The 25237-nt window shown below is 35.2% G+C and overlaps 1 protein-coding gene across 1 annotated transcript in view; it reads left to right on the forward strand.

The window, feature by feature from the left end:
- LOC111057280 (thrombospondin type-1 domain-containing protein 7A) overlaps positions 1-22690 on the forward strand; it is a 258676-nt gene extending 235986 nt beyond the window's left edge. Inside the window, 9 exon segments of the mRNA XM_039429587.1 lie at positions 293-437; positions 3133-3380; positions 4954-5078; positions 7802-7944; positions 10214-10430; positions 11731-11910; positions 13511-13651; positions 15727-15817; positions 21743-22690. Coding sequence (XP_039285521.1) covers positions 293-437; positions 3133-3380; positions 4954-5078; positions 7802-7944; positions 10214-10430; positions 11731-11910; positions 13511-13651; positions 15727-15817; positions 21743-21788 — 1336 coding nt within the window. The 3' untranslated portion in view covers positions 21789-22690.
- The last annotated feature ends 2547 nt before the right edge of the window (positions 22691-25237 follow it).

Genomic DNA, 25237 nt, shown 5'->3' on the forward strand with positions numbered 1-25237 from the left:
GAATTCTCTGAGTCATATCATGATGCCATGAAGCAATTTAAAAAAAGTAATATGTCTGGTTTTAAAAATGGACAACTTATTTCTCATCATTTTTGTAATATCTCTCTTTTGGCTAATTTCCCAAATAGATAGTAAGGAGTGGGTTAAGTTTATAAAACCAATAAATTATTGTCTCATAGTGATATCCTCTGGCAAATTGCGGTCTCAATTCGTTGGAATTGCTTGCTCTCATATCTATCCATTTTATAATAATAAAATGAAATTAATGTATTTATTTACCCTCATATTACAGGTGTATTGACACAAGAACAGGTGAAGAGGTGAGCAAGGACTTTTGTGATTGGACGACTCAACCATCCGACACGAACGCATGCCATGTTGCATGCCCTGGCGACTGTGTGCTCAGTTCATGGTCCGAGTGGTCTCTATGCCCTAAGGTAAGTATTGCATGCAACACCAGTCAACTCCAAATATTCATTTATTTGTATGAATCTATAATTTCGGTATTTTTTTTATTCAGTATGAAGTACAGTTCTGAATAATTTTTGTGTGTGACTTGCCTCTCGCTCTATAGTGAGGTACACGTTATAATGACAGTATTTGATTAACTTTGATGTTGCTATCCTTGTCTATCATTCGACAAAGCAGGTAGTACTATCCTTTTCTAGCTCCGAACGGTGCCAAATCTCTTCTTGACAATGCAGAAATATAATTAATCAAGGCAGAGAATAGGCAATAACGCTGTTCTTCTATCTTTATCCACTGCCATTATAACGTGGACCTCAACTATAGTAGGCTGATGGCCATTGAAATTAGTCTTGACATAGACTAAATGAACATAGGCTTGAATTTGTGGTCTTGATTTATGAAAAACATAAATTGAAATTGTTAACCAATTTTTTTATTTCAATTGTAAGCCTACTTTATGAACAGGACTTTGTTTTGTGGCTTCACCAGCCACATCTTCAGCTGACTAGTTTATAAACAGTAACCTAATATAAGTGGTTGCCAATTTCAATTTGTATTTTTCATCATGGAAAAGTACTACAATATCACACACAGAACAACTGTCTCGATTTATATATAACTAGCAGGTGACGCGTGTGCTACGCAAGGGTCTGATAAAAAAATTGACTAAAAACGAAATCTAAAAGAATTGAAAATAGGCCTATAACCATCCTCAGTAAATTAAGAATGTATATGCAAAATTTCAAGTTAATCAGTCCAGTAGTTCAGACGTGATGATGCGTGAATTTCCTATTCCGTACGTGTATAAGCCAATTCTTTACTTTATTGACTGAGCGAAGTGAGGTCTAAGATTCATGTAGACGGTTCTGCATTTCACATTATGTATTCTTGTTCCGCATTTACGGCGAAACGCGGCAATAGATTTCCATAAAAGGTGACAGGTATGTTCCTTTTTGAATTTCGCGTTGACGTATATAATGCTTTTTTCATTTTAAGGATAATATAAAAGGAAAAGGAGCCTCCTTCGAGCGCCAATATTACCGTGAAAATCAAACTATAGAATTATTATTCATCATAAATCAGCTGTCGAGTGGATTATTAATATTGCATGCAATAAAGCATGCAATTGATAACTCAAAGTAGCATAGTATTTTCTCCCGACCTTTCTCTGCTTCAATTCGGCTTGATGACAGTAGTTACAGATGATCGGCATTGTCGATACTCCAACCCAAACAGTCACTAGGCTGGTTGCAGACGAACCACTATCGCAAGTGGGATTTGGAAGCGATTATTTTCCTTCTGTGGTACCACAAACGCAGCGCATACGGAATGCATTGGCAGGCATAGCAGTGGCACTGATACATCCGCTGCCTTTGTGGCAGCGATTATTTTCCTTGCGATTGTGGTACCACTGGTTTGAGTACTACGCTTCCCCTAGCTTCTGTACCACAATCGCAGTCGCTATGATAAAAACACCCGAGTATGATACAAACAGCTGAAAACTGTTGCACCGATGTTTTAGGAAATGTTTAAGGAATAAGCATACCTTAATTCTTATTGTTAGCTCGTATCAACTAGCTGCTTATTTTGTAATATTGTCTTTGTTATTTGTAATATTTGGAAATGTAATCTAAATAGCAATGTAATAGTAACAATGTGTCTCTTAATGTGTGACTGTCTATTCATGTTCTATTTGTGTGACTTTGTCTTGTGCTTTTTTGGCTCGCTGACAATAAAATTGTATTTATTTCATTTATTTATTTAATGCGCTTTTTCTCGAATGTAGTGTGAAAGTCTCTCTGCGTTAGGCCGGTTGCAGACGAACCACTATCGCATGTGGGATGTGGGACCGACATACAATACAATACACAGAACAATACGACTAACGCAGAGAAAACGCGCATTAGTGCGCAGTTTTTCAGATATTTGTATCATATTCGGGTGTTTTTATCAGATGTTTTCATCATACAGCTGTTTTCAAAGTCACAGCGCCTGGGATTGTGGTAGAGAAGCTAGCTGAAGCGTAGTGCTCAAACCAAAGACCTTAAAAATGCATGGACTCACATGCAGCGCTAGTGTCATACTTGGAATAGGAATCGGCCATTGTGGGGGCAACCTATAAGATTTTTTCATACCAATGCCTTTGTAATCTATAATATTACAAATATATATGTATAATATCTCGTGCTAAAATACCCCAATGGCGGCCTTCAATTTCAAGTAAGAGCTATCATTGGGAAGGCATAGGCATTGTGGGTCTATATCTCTTTAAGGTTCAATGCTTAAATGGCTTAAGGTTAATGGCTCAAACCAGTGGTACGACAATCGTATCGCAAGGAAAATAATCGCTGCCACAGCGCGCAAGGTCATTTGGAAGTATCAGTGCCACTGCCATGCCTGCCAATGCACTCCGTATGCGCTGCGTTTGTCGTACCACAGAAGGAAAATAATCGGTCCCACATCTCACATGCGATAGTCGTTTGTCTGCAATCGGCCTCATGGCTGTTTGAGTTGGAGTATCGACGTTTTCACAGCGATATCACAGCGACTGTATTAGAGGAGGCTGTGGTTTATAACTGTGCGATAATATAACTAGAACTACTAGATATATTAATAGATGTCTTGAATATAATATATTATAATGTGTTAATTGACGTGTTGCAGAACTGCTTGGGAAGCACAGCCCAACAACGCACTCGCTCACTGCTGAGAGCCGCCTCCAACATCGGCGCCCAATGTCCGCACAAGATCCAGACACAGGCCTGCCAACTGAACCAGACCTGCTTCACGTACCACTGGGCGGTCACCCCGTTCAGCTCCTGTCTGCCTCTGGGCGGGAGTCCGTGCGGCGAGGGCATGACCACCAGGGCCATCTACTGTCAGCGCAGCGATCTCTGGCCTGTAGAGGACAGGTAATTTATTACGAAAATCAATCAGTGAATATCAACTTTTTCATCTTCCAGGGGAGGAAAGAATCATTTTAAACTATGTCTCCTTATGCTCCTTGAAGCGAGGAATCCGAATCTGCAAACGGATTGGGGGAACGAGCTTCCGATGGAGAGATATGACCTCTTAAATACCTTCAACATCACCAAGCTCGTTGGAAAACGCGAAATCAATCAGTGAATATCAACTTTTTCATCTTTCAGGGAGGGAAAGAATCATTTTTATTACCTGAGTACTGACTTAAGTACTTGACTTAGTGAAATCTTGAAGAATTGAAAATAGGCCTATAACCATCCTCGGTAATAAATTAAGAGTCTATATGCAACATTTCAAGCTAATCAGTCCAGTAGTTCAGACGTGATGATGGGTCATTCATGAATTTCCTATCCAATTTCCTAGCCAATTCTTTCCTTTATTATATTAGAGATTATAGACTAGCAAGTAACCCGTGCTCCGCAAGGGTCTACTTTCAAAACTTGACTTCATGAAATCTTGAAGAATTGAAAATAGGCCTATAACCATCCTCGGTTAATTAAGAATCTATATGCAAAATTTCAAGCTAATCAGTCCAGTAGTTCAGACTTGATGATGCGTCATTCGTGAATTTAATGTTCAACGATTTTTCCATGTACCTTCAATTTCATCCCTATAAACTGGCTGTTGTTCAAGAATTGACTGAACGCGATTTTGTTGCCCGTCAAAATGCATGTGATATGCTGATTGACAACCTGCCTGAAGACGCGGTCATTTTTTTCAGTGACGAGACTCATTTCCACATGCGTTTCCTCAATGTGATTTTTTGATGTGGTTATTTGAAATCCTTGGTTTATGTCGATCGACCACGGACCATAACACACCTCAAGATCAATATTCGCGACGCCTTTGCCAACATACTGATTGATATACTGTAATGAGGGTATACAAATTTTCAAAAATCGAGGTCATCGGTGTATGCGCAATGGGGGTCGCCATTGGTCTGAAGTTTCTCAAATCAATCAAATCAAAATTTTTATTCGCAATACAAACAGTTGAGGGTCCTGCCAAACCCAAAGGTTTTTCGGCGGGTGCCCAGTTACAGGAAAAAAATGAGTTACAAAAGATAAATAAACTTAGACAAAATAAATATTACACTTCAAAGATTTTAAGTAAAAAATGAAAGAAAACTAATGCAAAATGAAAAAATAAAATAAGAAATATACATCAGATTTTGATACAGAATCAATAAAAAAAGGAAAAATGAAAATTTATTAGAAAGGAATGAAATAATAATGAAGAGGGAAAAAAATTTGACACAAGTAATAGTACATTTTTATCGTTGAGGCAGGCGGCAGTGGGTCTGAAGTTTCTCTGGCGCACCTTGTATTTTCTAATGTGAATCCCAACATTTTGACCCGACACTTGATATCATAATCTTCTGGAATGTTCTTTGAAAAGAAACAAGTATACATTTATTCTTTTTTACTATAAATAATTACTGGATTAAATGTGAGAAATTTTAGAAATTGCAACTTTTCTGATCGATTGAATTGTTGTGTACAGCTATTGCAGTGAGGAAACGAAACCAGGTCCAGCTGAGAAGTGGTGCTACGTCGATTGCCCCGTGGACTGCAAGATTGCCGAATGGAGTGACTGGAACGCTACCCAATGTCAATGTGGCGATACAGGTGAAGAAAACACATTCAAATATTCACAATACTTTTAAAAAATATTCATTCGTTCATACAATAAGTCATCATCAAAATGATAGGGAAAGAAAAATAAGGCAACCTTGTGCTATTAATAGTTATTTGTATATCTAGAGTGAAAAGTACGACTTTTTCTCCCTGTGGGAAAAGTTTTAAGGAGAAAAAAATTTTCCTGAGGGAGAAAAAGTATTTTTCACTCGTGATGTACACAACATTTTTCCGCCATCTACATATTTCTATAGAAACTGCGAATAAAATCATTTTAATAACTTACGTATCATTGGTGACAATATTTCCTAACAACATAACCTAAAATCTAAAACCTAAAAACTGGTCGTCTGATTGGCACTGCCGATTGCGCTATCTATCGGCCAAAGTTGTAACAATTATATCAGCTGGGTGTCTACCAAAAATGGCTGACTCCATCACGTGGTTCAGATCAAAAATATTTGTTGGCTGGTATTTTGAATAGAATAAAATATTTTAAAAATTGTATAAATTTTTATCGTCTACTAATATTAAGAATATAATATCGTACAAACATATTATATTTCATGAGTTGATCAAATTTCTGGTTGTGGTATTGAATTCAGTTGACTCAATGACAGACACCTCTTTATGCTTTCTCATCTGAGCTTAGACTTTCTAACCTATTACAATGTAAGTTTTTAAAATAGAGATGCTTCCCATGTTATTTAAATGGAGTCACTTTTCCTCCCTAGTGAGTTTTTATGTTTTTTACTACCGAGAGCGAAAAAGTGACACTTTAGTATCATGTTTCAGGGAGTAAAGTAAGTACTTTAGACAGTAGGTGGAGGGAAAAATATTTATTCATTCATACAATAAGGGTCGGTTTCCGAGCTCGGGATTTAGCTAAGTTCTAGACTTTAAACAGCTGGAGTGAGAAAATTGGCTTTCCGAAACGGGGCGTAGTCACAGTCCACGTTTAAATTACATTCCGAAAAACTAGAAAATTGAACACAAAATAAAATAAAGAGAAAATCGTGTAAAGTTTCATCTATTTTGAATTATTTCATTTCGTCAAGGAAAAACGTTTCCAATTATAGAAATGAGAAAATTAAGATTATCATAAAAACTGTGACTACGTCCCGTTTCGGTAAGCTAATTTTCTTACTCCAGCTGTTTAAAGTCTAGAACTTAGCTAAATCCCGAGCTCGGAAACCGACCCTTATTGTATGAATGAATGAATATTTTCTAAAAGTATTGTGAATATCAGTAAAGTATTCATCAAAATGATAGTGGAAGAAAAATCAGGTAACCTTGCCTGGTAAGTTAAGTAACCTTGTGCTAATTCCTCTCCCAAATTCAAATAAATTTAAATATAACAGAAGAGGGTACTAATAAGTAATTTTCTATAATTATTCACAACACTGTTGGCTTGAATCCCGATTGTATGACCCAGTTGTACAAAATCCTGTTAATTTTTACTCTTATAAAATTTCATGAGAGAAGCCTTCTTCTCGTAAACGTCTTCTCTGATTGGTTCTCGTAGCATTTTAATCATGCTTAAAATTTAACAGGATTTAGTGCAACCGGGCCTTGAACTTTTTTTTTGCTGAATGGTGTCTACAAAGTCTAAACCTTGGTTTCTATAGAACTTGATGTTTATATTTACCAGTGGCAGTGGTGTTTTCTTGTGATAGCCTTTAGAACTAATATAGAAGCCCCACTATTCACGCACTTTTTATTAGATATGCATATGCGTGACTTCATGAATGTTCACATACAATGTTTTAGCATGTCCGCACTACAGTTACAACAGCTATTACGGTTATTGTTAGTTTATGCCAAGTTATATAGTCAATTTATTCCATTCAAATACATGCACAAATTATACACAATGATTGGGAGAAAACAACAGGCTAAGCCCAAAACTGTCCCGCTCCTAAATCTTGATTAAAATTTTATATAGTTTCAGTCTATACAATGGATAGTGCCAAAAATGTATATCTTTGATTAGATTCAATTTAAAATAAATAAAATACAAAACAAATAAATCATCTGCAGAATACAACAATACAAACATACAATACAATTCAACTCATAGGAGCTGATCTCATTCATTCAGATATTCTTCGATATTATAAAGAGCTCTTTCAGTTAAATATCTCTTTAATTCCAATTTGAATTTATTGGGATTCGGCACTTGTTGGATTCGCGTCGGTAGCTTGTTATAGAACTTGGCTCCTATGTATGTGGGCTTCTTCTTGTAGAACTCAAGTCTATGGCTTTGCAAATGTAAAAGTTTATCTATGTTTCTAGTGCTGTACCTATGATTATGTCCTAACGTCAAAATATTTCCAAGATTTTCTTTCACACACATAATTGTCTCAAATAATGTAATATTATAGTAATATATAAATAGTAATATTATAATAGCTATATAGTAACTGTAGTCCACACCAATATTGTGATATCTGATATCATGGAAGATTTTCATGAGTTTTTTCATTCAATGATGTTGATCAATTTTTGAATTTTGAGTCATTTTTCAATTTTGATTACACTTTTTAAACATTTTTTACCCAATGATTCTGAAGTAGGATACTCTCACATTTAGCGCACATCGGGTGCTAATAATTTCTATAATGATTGAACATTTATAATGTAATTTTTATAATAATTAGACTACTCAAGTAACCCTATTACAATACTTAATTAGATATTGTGTTGATTTACAGGCCTGAGCAGACATGCATTCATCGGCACCAACCCGAGTTCATCAGGTCGACCCTGTCCCTCTCCCCTGCTGCAGTGGAAAGCTTGCCCTGCGAAGCCCTGCTACAGCTGGACGCCTGGACCATGGACACCTTGCCAACTACATGTAAACTACTTCACTTATTGCCGGTTGCACAAGAGCCGGTTAAATTTTAATCGTGATTAATTCCATGAGAACCAATCAGAGAAGCCATCTTTTCATAAACGCCTTCTCTGGTTGGTGCTCGTAAAATTTATCACTATCAAAATCTAACCAGTTTTTGTGCAACCGGGCATTACTCTTGTATCACATTCAAATTGATTAGAAGTACAGTACACGTCTCGTAATTTTGCTCGGGAATTTGAAACGACATCCGCGTGGTGTAATATTCATGGCTTTGCAAAACATCAGTCTTCAGAGAATCTGAATCTCTAGATGGAGAAAGCTCTAAACACAGAGATTATTCATGAATAAGACAGTTGCAAGGTTGCAACGTATCACCAACAATGGAAAGAGCATTTTTACCGAATGTAAGCTGATAACCTGTGTTGTGCTAAAAGAACATAACTCCAAAAAGCTCCTTGTGTATCTTTTCGGATGCAACACTTTGCTTTTGAGAAGATGCAGAAGAGCATCTGTTGCTTATGGAAAGATACATTAACGCTCCTCGTGTATCCTTTCGGATGCAACACTTTGCTTTTGAGAAGATACAGGTGAGCATCTGTTGCTTATGGAAAGATACATTGAAGCTCCTTGTGTATCCTTTCGGATGCAACACTTTGCTTTTGAGAAGATACAGATGAGCATCTGTTGCTTATGGAAAAATACATTAAAGCTCCTTGTGTATCTTTCGGATCCATACGTTGCTTTTGAGAAGATACAAAAAAGCATCCGTTGCTTATGGAAAGATACATTGAAACTCCTTGTGTATCTATCGGATGCAACACATTGCTCAAGATACAAAAGAGCATCTGTTGCTTATGGAAAGATACATCGAAGCTCCTTGTGTATCTATCGGATGCAACACATTGCTCAAGATACAAAAGAGCATCTGTTGCTTATGGAAAGATACATTTAAGCTCCTTGTATATCCTTTCGGATCCAACACGTTGCTTTTGAAAAGATACAAGAGAGCATCTGTTGCTTATGGAAAGATACATTGAAGCTCCTTGTGTATCGTTTTGGATGCAACACGTTGCTTTTCTAAAGATAAGTACATCTGTTGCTAATGGAACATATATATTTTCAAAAATGTTCGATGTTTTTGAACGGGTAGTATTAGGTGGGCCGTCCACTAGAACCGTTTTCGTCCGAACTAGCATCGGCCGAAACCTACCGAACGCAACCGAACGATCCCCCAACAAAAAAAGGAATAGATGCTCGTCCATTGCAACAAGTTCATACGGCCGTGCACGGCCGTTCAATTTTTCGATCCGAATTGAATTGGATTTTCCGGCTCTATCCGGCCGAACTAACTAGTCGAGCTGAGACAACAAAGTTTTCCTAACCTAAAATTGTTTCACAGTCTTGTTTTTTGAAGTTGTTTTGTTTTATAAAGTTGTAACCATGGACAATGAAATGTTGATAAGTTTGGTTCAAGAGCATGTTCCATTGTGGAATATGCGAGACAAAAGATATCATCGTCGTGATGTTCAAAGGAATCTGTGAACAAAGATTGCTGAACAAATAAGATTATTGTAATGAATAACTAATTGATTAGGTACTAGTTTATTCAATTTTCAAAATCTCAATATAATCATTGTTCATGAAAATTTTTGGTAACTATGGTAGTAGTTAATTGTATAATTGGCAACTAGACTGACGTAAATGGACGACCATATTTAGCCGAAATAACGGTCGGCAGATTCGTCCGTTCCAACGGCCGAACGGATCGGTTGAATACGGTTCCAGTGGACGGTTACACTTGTAGTCTAGTGACCCTCCGCCGATAGGCAAAGCTACAGAGGATCCGGACCATACATTGTGTCAGTATGTCTTGAATAAAGAGATCGATAACAAATGAAAACAGATATATCAATAACAAATGAAAATCGATATATTGATAACAAATGAATTCATTTCATTTTTTATATTGTGAATAAAAGTATGAAGAAGGGCTCACCACAGGATTACCTTGGGGGTTTCATTTAGACTTTGATATACAATGTATTGTGCATGCGAAGGTGTTTACTACACCAGTTAAGAGTGTTTTTTTCTGCAATATTTTGTACAATGTATTTTGTACATTGTATTTTGATTGGTCGAATTATTATTATGAAATGAATATCGATTGATAACAAATAAATATCGATGTATCGATATAACAAATGAATATCGATAATAGTTTTATATCAATATATGAATATTTCTATAACTTTTGATTGATTGCTTGCAGGGAGCGACATGCGGTCACGGTGTCCGCAACCGTAATGTGTCATGCGTGCGCGTGAAGGACAATACAACAGTGGAGGCGTGGCACTGTGCCAATACGGGACCAACGCATCGGCCCATCGCCTGGGAGACGTGTCACGTGGCCTGCGACAGTGACTGCCAGCTGTCCGAGTGGAGTCACTGGAGTCACTGTCACGGAGACTGCTTCAAAGACATGTCAGGTGATGTCATAAATTATGGCGTTAAATAGAACTTTCAATTATATTAGTAGTTTTAATAGATTGTCATTGGAGTTACTGGTATGGCAACTGTTTCAAAGACATGGGCATCAGTTCATGATAAAATCAATTTATTGAATTCAGGTCTGCAACTTTCAAACATTTCAGTAGTCTAATACGGTAGTACGTTATCTAGTACTCAATTGTCAAGAAACAAATCCATTTTTTTTTCAAATCAATTTTTTTATTCGCAATTCAAACAATTAAGTGTCTTGCCAAACCCAAAGGTTTTTCGGCGGGTGCCCAGTTGAAGAAAAACAAGTTAGGTAAGTTAAACCATAGAGAAACTAGCATAGGTAGATATCCCATGGTATAGGGCGTTTATGTCGCAACTTTTACTGTTATCTTAAGCTGATAGTCCACATAGCTCTTTCCCATGAAGCTTTATGACGCTGGTAGTCTCTCATGTTGTGCCGTTCATACACTCTTACCCCGGTCAAAACAGTAAAAATCGACAGTAATCGGCTTGAGATAACAGTAAATGTTGCGACATAAACGCCCTATACCATGGGATATCTTCTTACGCTATTGTTTCTCTATGGTTAAACTTGGACAAAATAAATATGAAACTTCAAAGAATTCAGGTATATGATGAAAGAAAACAAATACAAAGTGCAAAAACAAAATGAAAATATATTATACATCAGATTTTGCTAGAGAATAAATAAAAAAAGGGAAAATAAGTTTTTTTAAACAAGTTTTCAATTTTCATCAAGCAACGTTCAGCAAAGCACGGCCCATAATTACAAGGCCAATTTGCAATTATTTCATCTCGCTAAATATTCACCCCGCTCATCACCAAACGTTTTTGGCCAGGTCACTCCTCCCGTGTTATCAGCTAGGAACGCTTAACTGTCGGTCTAAAGTATGACAGTCGTAAGGCCTTTGACGAAAGCCCATTTCGGTCTGAATTGGAGTATGACAGGCCCATTTCGGTATGAAGTATGACAGTCGTGAGGCCCATTGACGGTTTAAATCATATCAAGGTGCGTACAGATATACGCGCCTCCAACACGCTCCGCCCATGCTCCGCAATCGCTCCGATCATGAAAGTTACGGGAGATGTTAGCTCTTCTCGCGTTCCACTCTTGCTCCCCGGTCGATCATCAATCGATCTGCTCGAATGACGTTCGATTGCGGAGCAGAGCGAAAGTCTGTACGCACCTTTATATTCAAGCGTGGTGGAACCCTCCCACCAGCAACAAAAGTGATACGAATTTACTTTACTTGTTGTATGTTTTAGGTTATGCGACCAGATCCCGTGCTGTGTTGAGGCCCCCGCAGGCCAACGGAGGCGAACCGTGTCCCGAAGCTCTATGGGAGACCAAGACCTGTGACCTTGGGCCGTGCCTCACTTTCGACTGGGTCATCACGCCAATGGGAGAAGTCGTGTGCCAGAGATCCGATGGTATTCATGTTGTTGGTATGTATGTAGGCTACCTACAGTATACTTTCTTCAATTTTCTGGAGCCTCATTCATTTTCATTTTATGTAGGCTATCATTTTGGGGATGCACAGACCCACTGACGTCTTTACTCTAGTAGTTATTTTATTTTTTATTTATTTATTTATTTTTTGTTATCATTATAATTTGTACTTAATTTAGCTTCTTCCACGTTCTTCTATTTGAGTCTCCATGTGGTATATTCATTTGTCCTGCGTAGATTAACTAACATTGTGAATAATGAAGTTTTAATGAGTGTCTTTTAGGCTCACGTCTATTGCCATCTAGCCTATGGGATTCAGCTCTGGGGCAATTGTTCCACAGCTATTAAACTGTTTAGACTTCAGAAGAGGGCCATTAGAATAAAGACACCACCTCTAGCAACACGTAGGCCACTTTTTCGTAAACTAGGCGTCTTGACTCTCCCATCTTTATATGTATTCACTTGTTTGATGTACATGAAAAAATACCTGAATGGATATAGTCGAAATTGTGACATACATAATTATCCAACTAGAGGCAGGTTAAATTTTAGAATTGATTCTCACCAATATGCAAGACCCATAGGAATTGGAGAAACTGTTCATTGAGTTATTAAATGAGCTTGCCCCTGAAGTAATACTGTTGATTATCTTACTATTCAAATCACACATAAAAGGCTTACTTATAGAAAAATGTCTTTATTCTGTTAGAGAATTTTTAGAATAGCTTCAGTTTTCTTCTATTTAACTATAACAGCTTAGTTGTGACTTGTGTAGGAAATACTAATATGGCCTACCTATAGTATATCTATTAAGTGGACCCCATTTCAATGATTACTATTTGCCAATTTTGTTGTAGAAATTTTTTGACTATTTTTAATTCGATTGTATCTTTGACGTTTGTGTTTCATGACAATAAAGGATTATTTTTATTGATCGATATATCTATGCAAACAGTTGGGCAGGTTTCTACTTAGAAATGAAATATTGTGTTAACAGGTTGTGTGTTGTATAATAACTCGATATCATTGGTGGCTCTAGAGAGGGGCAAGCATTCCTCTAATTTCTCGTGAGTATTCAAGCGCTCATGTTAAACTTACGGAATTTCCTGTACCGAATCCTTTAGTCGACTGACTCTAATCGACAATAATTATTATTGAATGAAAATCCCGATTAAATGCTGTAAATCACCTTGAAGACTTCTGCTACTGCAAATATTGACAACAGGGTAAACAGCTAGCTGGAAATTCGATGAGCGCTACTATACAAAAATTATTTGTCAGCCCGGGAATGTAACTTCCAATTTATTTCCATCAATCAACTTTAGGACAAAGAAACAGACTACAGTTTATTTATAATCGTCGTCGTCGTCTTCCTACAAGGATTAGGCAATTTGCCTGTTCCGACTTCAAGCTCACCATCACATCCATCTGTTACGCGGTCTGCCCACACTTCTCCTTCCAACCGGGTTATACTACATGACTGCCCTGGGAATCCTGTCGCTCTCCATCCTTTCAACATGCTCTTTCCAGTTTTGCCGATTTTCTTCAATCTTCTATTTATAATCTAAACCATTAATTGTCCATATTTGGCTGCAGGTGGCTGCGATGAGAAGAAGAAGCCAGATCTGTGCAAATGGAAGGACGGTCGTTGCGTGTGTGTGGATGGAGCCATAGTCCAGCCTCAGACGGCCTGTCAGGATGAAATCAACGAAGTGCAGGCCCGCTTGTATATACCCGGTATTTATTCACTTTCCATAATACTTTCTATAGAATTACAAATCATTTAGACAGAATGCAACCGAGTTATATTCATCCTTTGAATGAATATAGTAGTGATCAATTTCTTTTATTTTTGTTAGGAGTAGTGCTTAATTTCTTTTATTTTTGTTAGGAGTAGTGCTTAATTTCTTTTATTTTTGTTAGGAGTAGTACCATAAACAGTAGCGTAAGTAGATAGCCCATGGTAAAGGGCGTTAATGTCGCAACTTTTACTGTTATCTCAAGCCGATTACTGTCGATTATTGTAGATTTTTACTGTTTCGGCCGGTTGAGATTGTATGAACGGCACAATGTGAGAGACTGCCAGCGTCGCATGACTTTATGGGAAAGAATTGCGTGGACTATCGGCTTGAGATAACAGTAAAAGTTACGACATAAACACCCTATACCATGGGATATCTACTTACGCTATTGTTTCTCCATGGTTGTACACACCGGGTAATCGTGCTTATGCCTTGGATTATCCACTTTCATTTCACATTTTTATACAGTGTATCCCAGGAAAGGTGTAACAGACGAGACCATAGAATCAACATGAAATTTGCAATAAAAAATCTTAATAATCTTAAGTCAAATAAATAATCTTAGTTTTCAAGATTTACGATTTTTCGATATCTTTAATAAGTAGAAAACTATCATTAAAAATATAATTTTAAGGATATGGTTGGGAAGAGGAAGTAATTTCCGACAATATTCATATCGATCTCTCGATATTTTTTAAAAATGTCAATAAGTAGAAAACTACTAGTCAAAATCCAATCCAAGGATATAGTTGGAAAGAGGAAGAAATTGAAGATAAAATTCATACAATTTCTTCCTATGTTTGACGTTTTTTTAACTTTTTATGAGCGCTCTAATTGTCGAGTTTAAGGTAAATTTCAACAGTTTGAACCCTTTTAAAATTTCAAAAACGTCAAACAAAGAAAAAATGTATGAATCTTATTGTAAATTTCTTCCTCTTCCCAACCATATCATTGGATTGGATTTTGACTAGTAGTTTTCTACTTATTGACGTTTTTAAAAAATATCGAGAGATCGACATATATCGAAAACTAAGGTCGATGTAAGAAGATTTTACTGAACATTTTGTTGCAAAATTCTTGTTGAATCTATGGTCTTTGGCTGTTACACTTTTCTTGGAACACCCTGTATATTTCTTTGTGATTTGGTATTATGTTTGCAAAATAAAAGAAATGAATTGATTGATTAATTAATAATTATAATACAGTATAAAGTTCAAATGTGAAAGGAAAATGTTTGAAACTTTGCAAGATGTCAAATGGAAATACAATTATGGTGTATTCAGAATGCCACGACTATAATAATAGTGACGTCCACGCTATAATGGCAGTATTTGATTAACATTGATGTTGCTATCATTGTCTATCATCCGACAAAGCAGATAGCGATATCATTTGATCCGCATTGTTACCAGATCGGTTTTTAACAATGTAGAAATATAATCAATTAGAAAAATATTGATTCTCAATTATTATGATAATTTATTATTTGATCTTTGAAAAATATTAAGTTCTTGGCGAATATAATCGATTGATTATTTTGATCAAGTGTGAACAGTTTAATAAATTAAAATACTGAAAGTAATTTTTCTTATCATGGCGAGTCTGTTGCTTAAACCACCATTTTGTGACGTTTCTGTTATAACATTAAGTGGGAGGAGACTGTCTAGCTGGGCCAATGGCAGGCGTTCATGCCCTTGACCAATAGCAGTACTCGCCTACTAGTATAAATCGTGCTGCTCTTTTATTTAGTTTTAGTTTATCAGAGATTTACAATGGTGTAACAACCGAAACCAGCCTTTCTAACGTTCAATAGAATTTGTGGTGTTTGACAATTTCTTAGTCTTTTTATTTAATATGAATGAATAATCACCACAATATCAACTTCTCTACTACACAAAAAGTGATAAAGGAAACCTGGTAATTAAAGGCTAAGTATTATTGAACATTTAATAGCAGCGTAATTAATATAACTTGTTGATTGTTATAATTTTGTCTTAATTGTTTTTACAGAGGACAATGATTTGAATATCTGGATGTTCGCTATGATTGCCATTGGTTTTGTTTTCATCATATTCGTTGTAGCTTCTGTCTACATTCTCTGGTGAGTGACTTATCATTCAATAGCCTAGATATAACTGGACTATTAAAATAAGTTTCTAAATAATTGAAATTTATGTATAGCCTGTAGTTTTTGGATCAGTTCTAAGCTTCACAAGCTACACATACTGTAACACTACTGCAGTATCAAATTCAAATTAATTTATTTGCCATAAAATAATACAGATTGATAAAATAAATATTCTACCTAACTTACAAAATGGCACTACCGGCAGAGAAAACTTGTGCGCCGGCAGTGAGTTCTAACAACTAGGTACAGCAAACATGTCAATAGAAAGAAAAAGAGCTTATTCAAACCACTAGAATAAATAAAATTATGGAAACCAGGTCACATCTCAATACTTACAAACGATAAGACAAAGTAACAAAATCACAAGCAAATGACAAACTCAAAAAGACCAATTCAAGGAAGCCATGACAATAATATATTTTTTAATTTATAACACAAGAATGAAACACTACATAATGGATATAGATAATTTAAAATAAACATTCATCCTAATCCAATCCAGTATAAGATTCATTATGGATTTTGTAATTCCATTAATAATGAATTAAGTTGGGACTTTATTTATAAACAAGTAACACTTATATTCAAACTGACGTCTACATACACTTACGCTGATAAAGTCAATATCAAATTGTAATGGATTGGAGGGACGCAAATTATTTGGATTATTCCTTAAGTTGAATGTATCACTATCCTTATTAATGAATAATATGATTCTTTTAACATATGTTTGCCTCACTGTGAGCACCTGGAATTCTTGAAAAAGAAGTCTACTAGGGTACAATCTTGGCCTGCATAATGCAGCTCTGATAAGGTGTTTCTTTAATGTGAATAATTTGTTCATATGGATATCATAAGCAGCCCCCCATATCACAATTCCATATTGGAAAAGTGATTGCGCATAAGCATAATAAATCTTTTTCATTATTACCATATCAGCTATTTGATTTAGTGTATAAAACTTATAAATTAGATATTTAAACCGTTTGTACATATATGCAATATGAGTATCCTATTTTATATGATCAAAAACTTTATAATTTGAATTTGCTACACTCAGATACATACATTGATTATTGAAGGACAATAAAGTGAAAATGAATCTTCGTATACCGTACTCGAAATAATGAAACTTGTGTGTATTGTTACAACAAAAGAAACTACTTTCAAATTCTTCAGCTGTTCCAATACACAAGTTTCGAGATTATATAGGTAGCATTTGGAATCTATACTCTATCAATAGAATATGGAGAGACGTTTTACAATTATACTTGCGTGAAAGTAAAAAATCTCGATTCAGGAACTAAAAAAATAATGATAACGATCAACTGAATGTGTTTGTCGTTAACTGAAACAAATTGTTTAAAACTATAGTTTCGACGTTTTGAAAACGAGGTTTTTGAAAACGTTGTTAACTGAAACTAGTTTTCTAAATCTAGTTTCGACGTTTTGAAAACGAGGTTTTTAAGACGTCGTTAACTGGAACTAGTATCAATTCTGTCAGTTCTACCATAGAGGAAAGATAGAATAATGCTACCTTTTCTCAATAGTTCCACTTTCTAGCAGAAAAATCAATTTTTTCAATTTAATTCAATTTACTTCACCAAAACACAAAAACAGTACAAAGATGTGACAATCAGAAAAAAACAATAATTATTATTCTAAATAGGCTATCTATATTATCTATGTGTAAAATACGGCTGGAGGTGAAGAACTACTGGCATAAGTGAAACACTTGTTCGCCAGTAGGAGTAGAGACTTACCGTAGCTGTTTCTAAATCTTAAGCTAATAATTTAAAATGGAATCTTTTTATTCAAACAATGGTAAGTATATTTAAAATAAATGCTATTAATTGTGAATTAATCCTGACAAATCAAGTGGAATATTAAAGTAGAAGAGTGAGGACTCTGGATATTATTATTATTATACACATAGCTCTAACCAAATCCACTCTACTCTTACTCTATACTCCGTACAAAATTACTTTTAACTTGGAGGAATATGCGTCGCAGAGAAACCGGAGGGAGATCAGCCAATTACAGTGATGGATAGAGTCATAGTGGAAGCGCAGTTGCCAATTTGTCGATTAGAATCAGTCGAGTCAGTGCCTACAGAGAGGAAACTTCATAAGTTTAACATGAGCGCTTGAATACTCACTAGAAATTAGAGAACGCTGGCCGGTTCAGAACGGTACATCGCCGCCGTTGTATCCCTACCGCTCTGCTGCGCATGTCCATCCACTACCTCCTTAAGTAAAGCCATAGTGTATTCTGGTGACGTCAGCACAGGTAGGGCAACTCACCACCTCCTACGTCAATAAAAATTTGTTGATTCCAGCTGATCTATATCAGCTAGTGTTTTTATTTGTGTAGGAGGTGGTGAGTAACCCTACCTGTGATGACGTCACCAGAATGCACTATGGCTTTGCTTACGGAGATAGTGGTCCATTCCAGGTCAAAAGTAATTTTGTACAGAGTATAGCTTAAGACTGTTCGGTACACTTTTTTCTATTATTTGAATTGGATAATCTTCGTCAATATAATTGTTAAGATCATTATAAGAGTGAGAAAAAGTGGCAACTGAAATTTTTAAGTGGTCTAATAAGCGAGTTATGGGTTCTTCATGTGCTAAACTCCGTTTTCTTTCCAGATCATAAACGGTCTCGACTATATTATTAGAACTTCTCTCAAAAATTCAAAAAATGTATCTTTCCAAACTAAATCATTTTATTTCCCATAATGTTCATAAATAAAAAGTAACATTTTTTGTAATTCGATAACTTGTTTATTTTGGCATTAATCGCGAAAAAAACGCATATTAGAACAAAGCCAATGATATACTGAATGTATTGAAAAAACTCCAATGGAAAATTCGAAATCGTTTATGATCTGGAAAGAAAACGGAGTTTAGCACTTCAACAACCCATAACTCGCTTATTAGACCACTTGAAAATTTCAGTTTCCACTTCATCTCACTCTTATAGGGCCGGTTTCCGAGCTCGGGATTTAGCGAAGTCCTAGACTTAAAACAACTGGAGTCAGAAAATTGGTTTTCCAAAACTTGGCGTAGTCGCAGCTGTTATTACAGTAGTTGTAGTTTTTATTTTATCATTACTATCTATAATTGGAAACGTTTTTCCTTGACGAAATTAGACATTCCTAAATAATTCAAAATAGCTGAAACTTTACACTATTTTCTCTCTATTTATTTCGCGTTCAATTTTCTAGTATTCGAAATTTAATTCAAACGTGACTATGACAATGACTGCGACTACGCCCCGTTTTGGAAATAGTTATTTGTGCAACTAGTGCGCAAAGTGACAGTTTGCTGCACCGAAAGAAACGTTTACTTGAATGGTTTCTTGAGTGCAGCAGAGGAGCTTTGCGCACGTATTTCACATTTAATTTTTCCTACAGTTACCATTGAATATGAAAAGTGGGTAATTATAGGTAAAATTGCCTGAAATTCATCAAATGTTTTTCTGTGTAATTTTATTATTAATAAATAAAATGGAATAATATAGTAGTGTTTGAATGGCGGGGGGCGGCTGTGTGCTGAATGTGGTGGCTGTCCTCGAACTCGGTGTCCTTGATATTATTATAACGTGCAGTGAGGTATACCACAGTCACTGTTACCAACTTATTTTTTGTTTTCGTGCACTAATCCTCCATATAACCCACCAACTATTTTGCGTTGCCATGTTGCAAATCTGGAGTGCCGGAAAAATTTTTCCCGCACTAGAGCGGAAAAGTGATTCTTTGCGTTCTTTAATCAGTGCAGCAATAGCCACTTTTCAAGGTAACTGTAGGAAAAACCAATTTTCTGACTCCAGCTGTTTAAAGTCTAGGACTTAGCTAAATCCTGAGCTCGGAAACCGGCTCATAATGATCTTAACAATTATATTGAAAAAGATTATCCAGTTTGAATAAAAATAAAAAGGTGTATCGAACAGCCTTAAGTATAGACTACACTAGCGTCAGTTGATCAATTTTCATAACGGCAAGGAAGTTGTGTGAGTGCACCACACCAGATTTTATGTGTAGGAGGTGGTGATTACCTAGCTGTACTAGGTGATAGCTAGTACTAGTCATAGCTAGTACCTAGGTGGTGAGGTGGGGAGATAGAATAGCGGCTTACTTGCGGGAGAGTGGTTGGAGGAGAGAGGAAGTATTGGATAGGGCTTTGTGGAGAGGCAGACTAAGAGGAAGGAATGCCGACCCCATTTAAATGGGATAAGGCACAGCCAAAGAAGAAGAAGAAGGTGGTGAGTACCTAGCTGTGCTGACGTCACCAGAATGCACTATGGCTTTGCTTACGGAGATAGTGGTCCATTCCAGGTCAAAAGTAATTTTGTACAGAGTATAGCTAGGGCTGTTCGGGACACTTTTCTCTATTATTTGAATTGGATTATCTTTTTCAATATAATTGTTAAGATCATTTATAAGAGTGAGAAAAAGTGGCTACTGAAATTTTCAAGTGGTCTAATAAGCGAGTTATGGGTTGTTCGAGTGCTAAACTCCGTTTTCTTTCCAGATCATAAACGGTCTCGACTATATTATTAGAACTTCTCTTAAAAATTCAAAAAATGTATCTTTCCAAACTAAAAGATTTTATTCCCCATAACGTTCATAAATAAAAAGTAACATTTTTTGTAATTCGATAACTTGTTTATTTTGGCATTAATCGCGAAAAAACGCATATTAGAACAAAGCCAATGATATACTGAATGTATTGAAAAAACTCCAATGGAAAATTCGAAACCGTTTATGATCTGGAAAGAAAACGGAGTTTAGCACTTCAACAACCCATAACTCGCTTATTAGACCACTTGAAAATTTCAGTTTCCACTTCATCTCACTCTTATAGGGCCGGTTTCCGAGCTCGGGATTTAGCGAAGTCCTAGACTTAAAACAACTGGAGTCAGAAAATTGGTTTTCCAAAACTTGGCGTAGTCGCAGCTGTTATTACAGTAGTTGTAGTTTTTATTTTATCATTACTATCTATAATTGGAAACGTTTTTCCTTGACGAAATTAGACATTCCTAAATAATTCAAAATAGCTGAAACTTTACACTATTTTCTCTCTATTTTATTTCGCGTTCAATTTTCTAGTTATTCGAAATTTAATTCAAACGTGACTATGACAATGACTGCGACTACGCCCCGTTTTGGAAATAGTTATTTGTGCAACTAGTGCGCAAAGTGACAGTTTGCTGCACCGAAAGAAACGTTTACTTGTTTCTTGAGTGCAGCAGAGGAGCTTTGCGCACGTATTTCACATTAATTTTTCCTACAGTTACTATTGAATATGAGAAGTGGGTAATTATAGGTAAAATTGCCTGAAATCATCAAATGTTTTTCTGTGTAATTTTATTATTAATAAATAAAATGGAATAATATAGTAGTGTTTGAATGGCGGGGGGCGGCTGTGTGCTGAATGTGGTGGCTGTCCTCGAACTCGGTGTCCTTGATATTATTATAACGTGCAGTGAGGTATACCACAGTCACTGTTACCAACTTATTTTTTGTTTTCGTGCACTAATCCTCCATATAACCCACCAACTATTTTGCGTTGCCATGTTGCAAATCTGGAGTGCAGGAAATTTTTTTCCCGCACTAGAGCGGAAAAGTGATTCTTTGCGTTCTTTAATCAGTGCAGCAATGGCCACTTTTCAAGGTAACTGTAGGAAAAACCAATTTTCTGACTCCAGCTGTTTAAAGTCTAGGACTTAGCTAAATCCTGAGCTCGGAAACCGGCTCATAATGATCTTAACAATTATATTGAAAAAGATTATCCAGTTTGAATAAAAATAAAAAGGTGTATCGAACAGCCTTAAGTATAGACTACATGGCTTCATTTTTTTAAAATTGGGAATTTGTTTGTTTCTTTTTGAACAGCAATTCCGCCCGTTATCAACAAGTTTGTGACCAGTCATTAAAGTAGAAAGTCCACATCTCTTCATTGAAGGATACGCCGCTCGCTCGGCTAATAGATGGAGGTAAATAAGTTTCGGTCCATCAAATGAAATGGAAAGGTTCAACTCTCCAGCTGATTAGTCAAATTCACACAAGCGTGGAGATAAGAGTGAGTACACATTGTTACCAAAAATGAAGATTCGTCCAGTCAGCGTCTCAAAATATTACATATTATGAAACTTGTAGAGTGAGAGATCGTTTTTATACTTTTAGAAGTTTATATGTTCGCTCAACAATGAGAAGTTCTTTCGATTTTCAAGTAACCGAAACGTATCAGGTTTAATTGAAACATAGATGTTTCAAATCCTTCATTTTGAGGTTGTGATTATTATAATATACATTCCTTGATTGAGAATTTTACTCTTTCTTACTACATGGTGAAGTTTTTTCAATATTTATGGGGGTAACAAGAACTTTGAGACGGCATTATTTTCAAATATATATATCAGGCAGCAGATTGTAGTCTGCTGTTGTCTGTATTGTATTGTATATGTATACTGACAGTTACCAAGTGACTGTATTTTTTAGATATTTGTACATAAATGTATATGTTTCAGTTATGTTTGCCAAAAAATGTATATCTATTATCATATATATTATTATATATTCTGTAACCCGGCTCTCAAAGAAAGGTTGGCTTAGCTATTGAAAATCAAAGTTTTGGGTTGAAAAATTGTTGTACAGTGTTATTTAACTAAATTTAGTAGACTATTGGTTGTATAACTGAATCTGTTTGTAATTATAATTTGAATACTTTTTGTAAACTTTGAATCTAAATACTACTGACTTTTGGATATTCTATTTATTTGCAACAATATGGGAGCACACGGGAAAATCCCAAAATTTGCTACCCAATCAAAAAAAAAACAATAATCACCATAAAAATAAATTGAAAATTGAGAGAAAGAAATACCTACATGCACTTTACTATTGAAGGTGAATATACTGTAGTCTTTTCCAGTGTTTTTACGTGAATGTTTGAATCTTTGGGTGGGTTTCCAACAAACACTAGTCTCTCAAAATTGAAATTTAATTTCATTATTTCTCATTCACAACAATGTACAACAACAAAGATACATAATCAGTATGAAGAAGGCTCCTCACATAGGCTAATGCCCGCGGTTGAGAAGCGAGTAGGCAACTACTATATATATATATATATATATATATATATATATATATATATATATATATATATATATATATATATATATATAGACACGACCGTTGGATTCAAAACTACAGTCTTCTCGGTTGAGAAAGGAGACACAGTCTCCGAAAATTCCCCCCATTTCTAATGTAAGTTTTTAAGTGTTTTCTATCTATTTATATCGTGTCTCCTGTTTTAATTTATATGTGTGATTGAGGAGCAATATCATTTAACTCATTACTTTATAAACTTGCATTCAAAACTGAGTAAAAATTAAATACAACTATCATTATTTTTTAAGGTGTTGTTAACAGAACCTGTAGGCCTAAATGACCTATAACTGAACGAAACTTGGTATTTGCTGAATAATAATAATATCGAGTGACCTGGCTGTCTCAGGTCTGGTGTCAGAGTTTTCAGGTCGCAACTCATCAATTTCAGAACCTCTGACTGAATGTAGCATTCATCAGTCTACTTAATTGAATGTAAAACTTCAAACAGTTGTAAAGAATTATTTTTTTTCTGGTTAATTTCTGGTTTTGAGATAAGGGCATGAATCCTGTGGGCATATGAATAAAATTTCCTGCTACTCAGTATCAAATCTAGATATATTGGAGGTTAATGTTGAATGAACCACATTGAGTCGGTTTAAAACTTAGATTACATGCAATAAATATGTTCAATGTAAGTGGTTATCTCAGATTCATAAATATTCAATGTATTTGGTATAACTGTGAACATAAAATAAAATTTCCTGCTACTCAGTTACCAATTCAAGATATCTTGGAGGTTAATGTTGAATGAACTACATTGAGTCGGTGAAAAACTTGGATTACATGGAATAAATATGTTATCTCAGATTCATAAAAAATTCATGATGTATTTGGTATAAATGTGAACATAAAATAAAATTTCCTGCTACTCAGTTACCAATTCAAGATATCTTGGAGGTTAATGTTGAATGAGCTACATTGAGTCGGTGAAAAACTTGGATTACATGGAATAAACATGTTCAATGTAAGTGGTTATCTCAGATTCATAAAAAATTCATGATATATTTGGTATAACTGTGAGCATAAAATAAAATTTCCTGCTACTCAGTTACCAATTCAAGATATCTTGGAGGTTAATGTTGAATGAACTACATTGAGTTGGTGAAAAAACTTGGATTACATGAAATAAATATGTTGAATGTAAGTGGTTATCTCAGATTCATAAAAAAATCAAGATGTATTTGGAATAACTGTGAGTATAAAATAAAATTTCCTGCTACTCAGTTACCAATTCAAGATATCTTGGAGGTTAATGTTGAATGAACTACATTGAGTCGGTGAAAAACTTGGATTACATGGAATAAATATGTTCAATGCAATTGTTATCTCAGATTCATAAAAAATTCATGATGTATTTGGTATAACTGTGAACATAAAATAAAATTTCCTGCTACTCAGTTACCAATTCAAGATATCTTGGAGGTTAATGTTGAATGAACTACATTGAGTCGGTTTAAAACTTATATTACATGAAATAAATATGTTGAATGTAAGTGGTTATCTCAGATTCATAAAAAAATTAATGATGTATTTGGTAAGGCAATATTCCTCACTGTCTACTATATCAATATTCTGCTTTTCACTAATGGATTTGAAAATGTATTCCAGTGATTCTAATCTCTCTAATTCTCTACTACAATATGATTGTCACTTTTCATAATGATGCAACTAACTGATGAACCTAGTAGGTTGTAATTCTACGGTCGTACATCCCCTTTCATCTCCTAAAATCGTTGTATCACTTTTTCGTTATTATCTTTTGTCTAGCTTTACTGGATAAAATCTCTTGACTAAATGTAAGACATTGTCAGTTACTGCTTTTTTATAATTATTCTGAATGATTGGGCGATTGCATCAGTAACTAATCAAGTGTAATTTGTTAAATATGATTTTTTGGGAGGCCATCACTTTACGAATATAAATTTGAAAAGAATGTTTTCTTCAGGGCTACTTTTTATATAAATGAGATTATAAATCTGAGTAAATTTATAAATTATTTAAAAAAATAAAATATTAAATTATTTATCGCGAAAAATTATTTAAAATTTAAATTATTTTGTCACGACATGTTTCGGCTACTAATGCCATTTACAAACATGTCGGACAAAATAATAATTTTAAAGCGTACTCAGATTTATATTTTTATTCATAATTTAAAAATATATTATTTAAATTTATTAATTTATTAAAATTTATTATTTCTTCATAATTGAC

Source organism: Nilaparvata lugens, chromosome 5 (assembly GCF_014356525.2).
Source record: "Nilaparvata lugens isolate BPH chromosome 5, ASM1435652v1, whole genome shotgun sequence".
Lineage (NCBI taxonomy): Eukaryota > Metazoa > Arthropoda > Insecta > Hemiptera > Delphacidae > Nilaparvata > Nilaparvata lugens.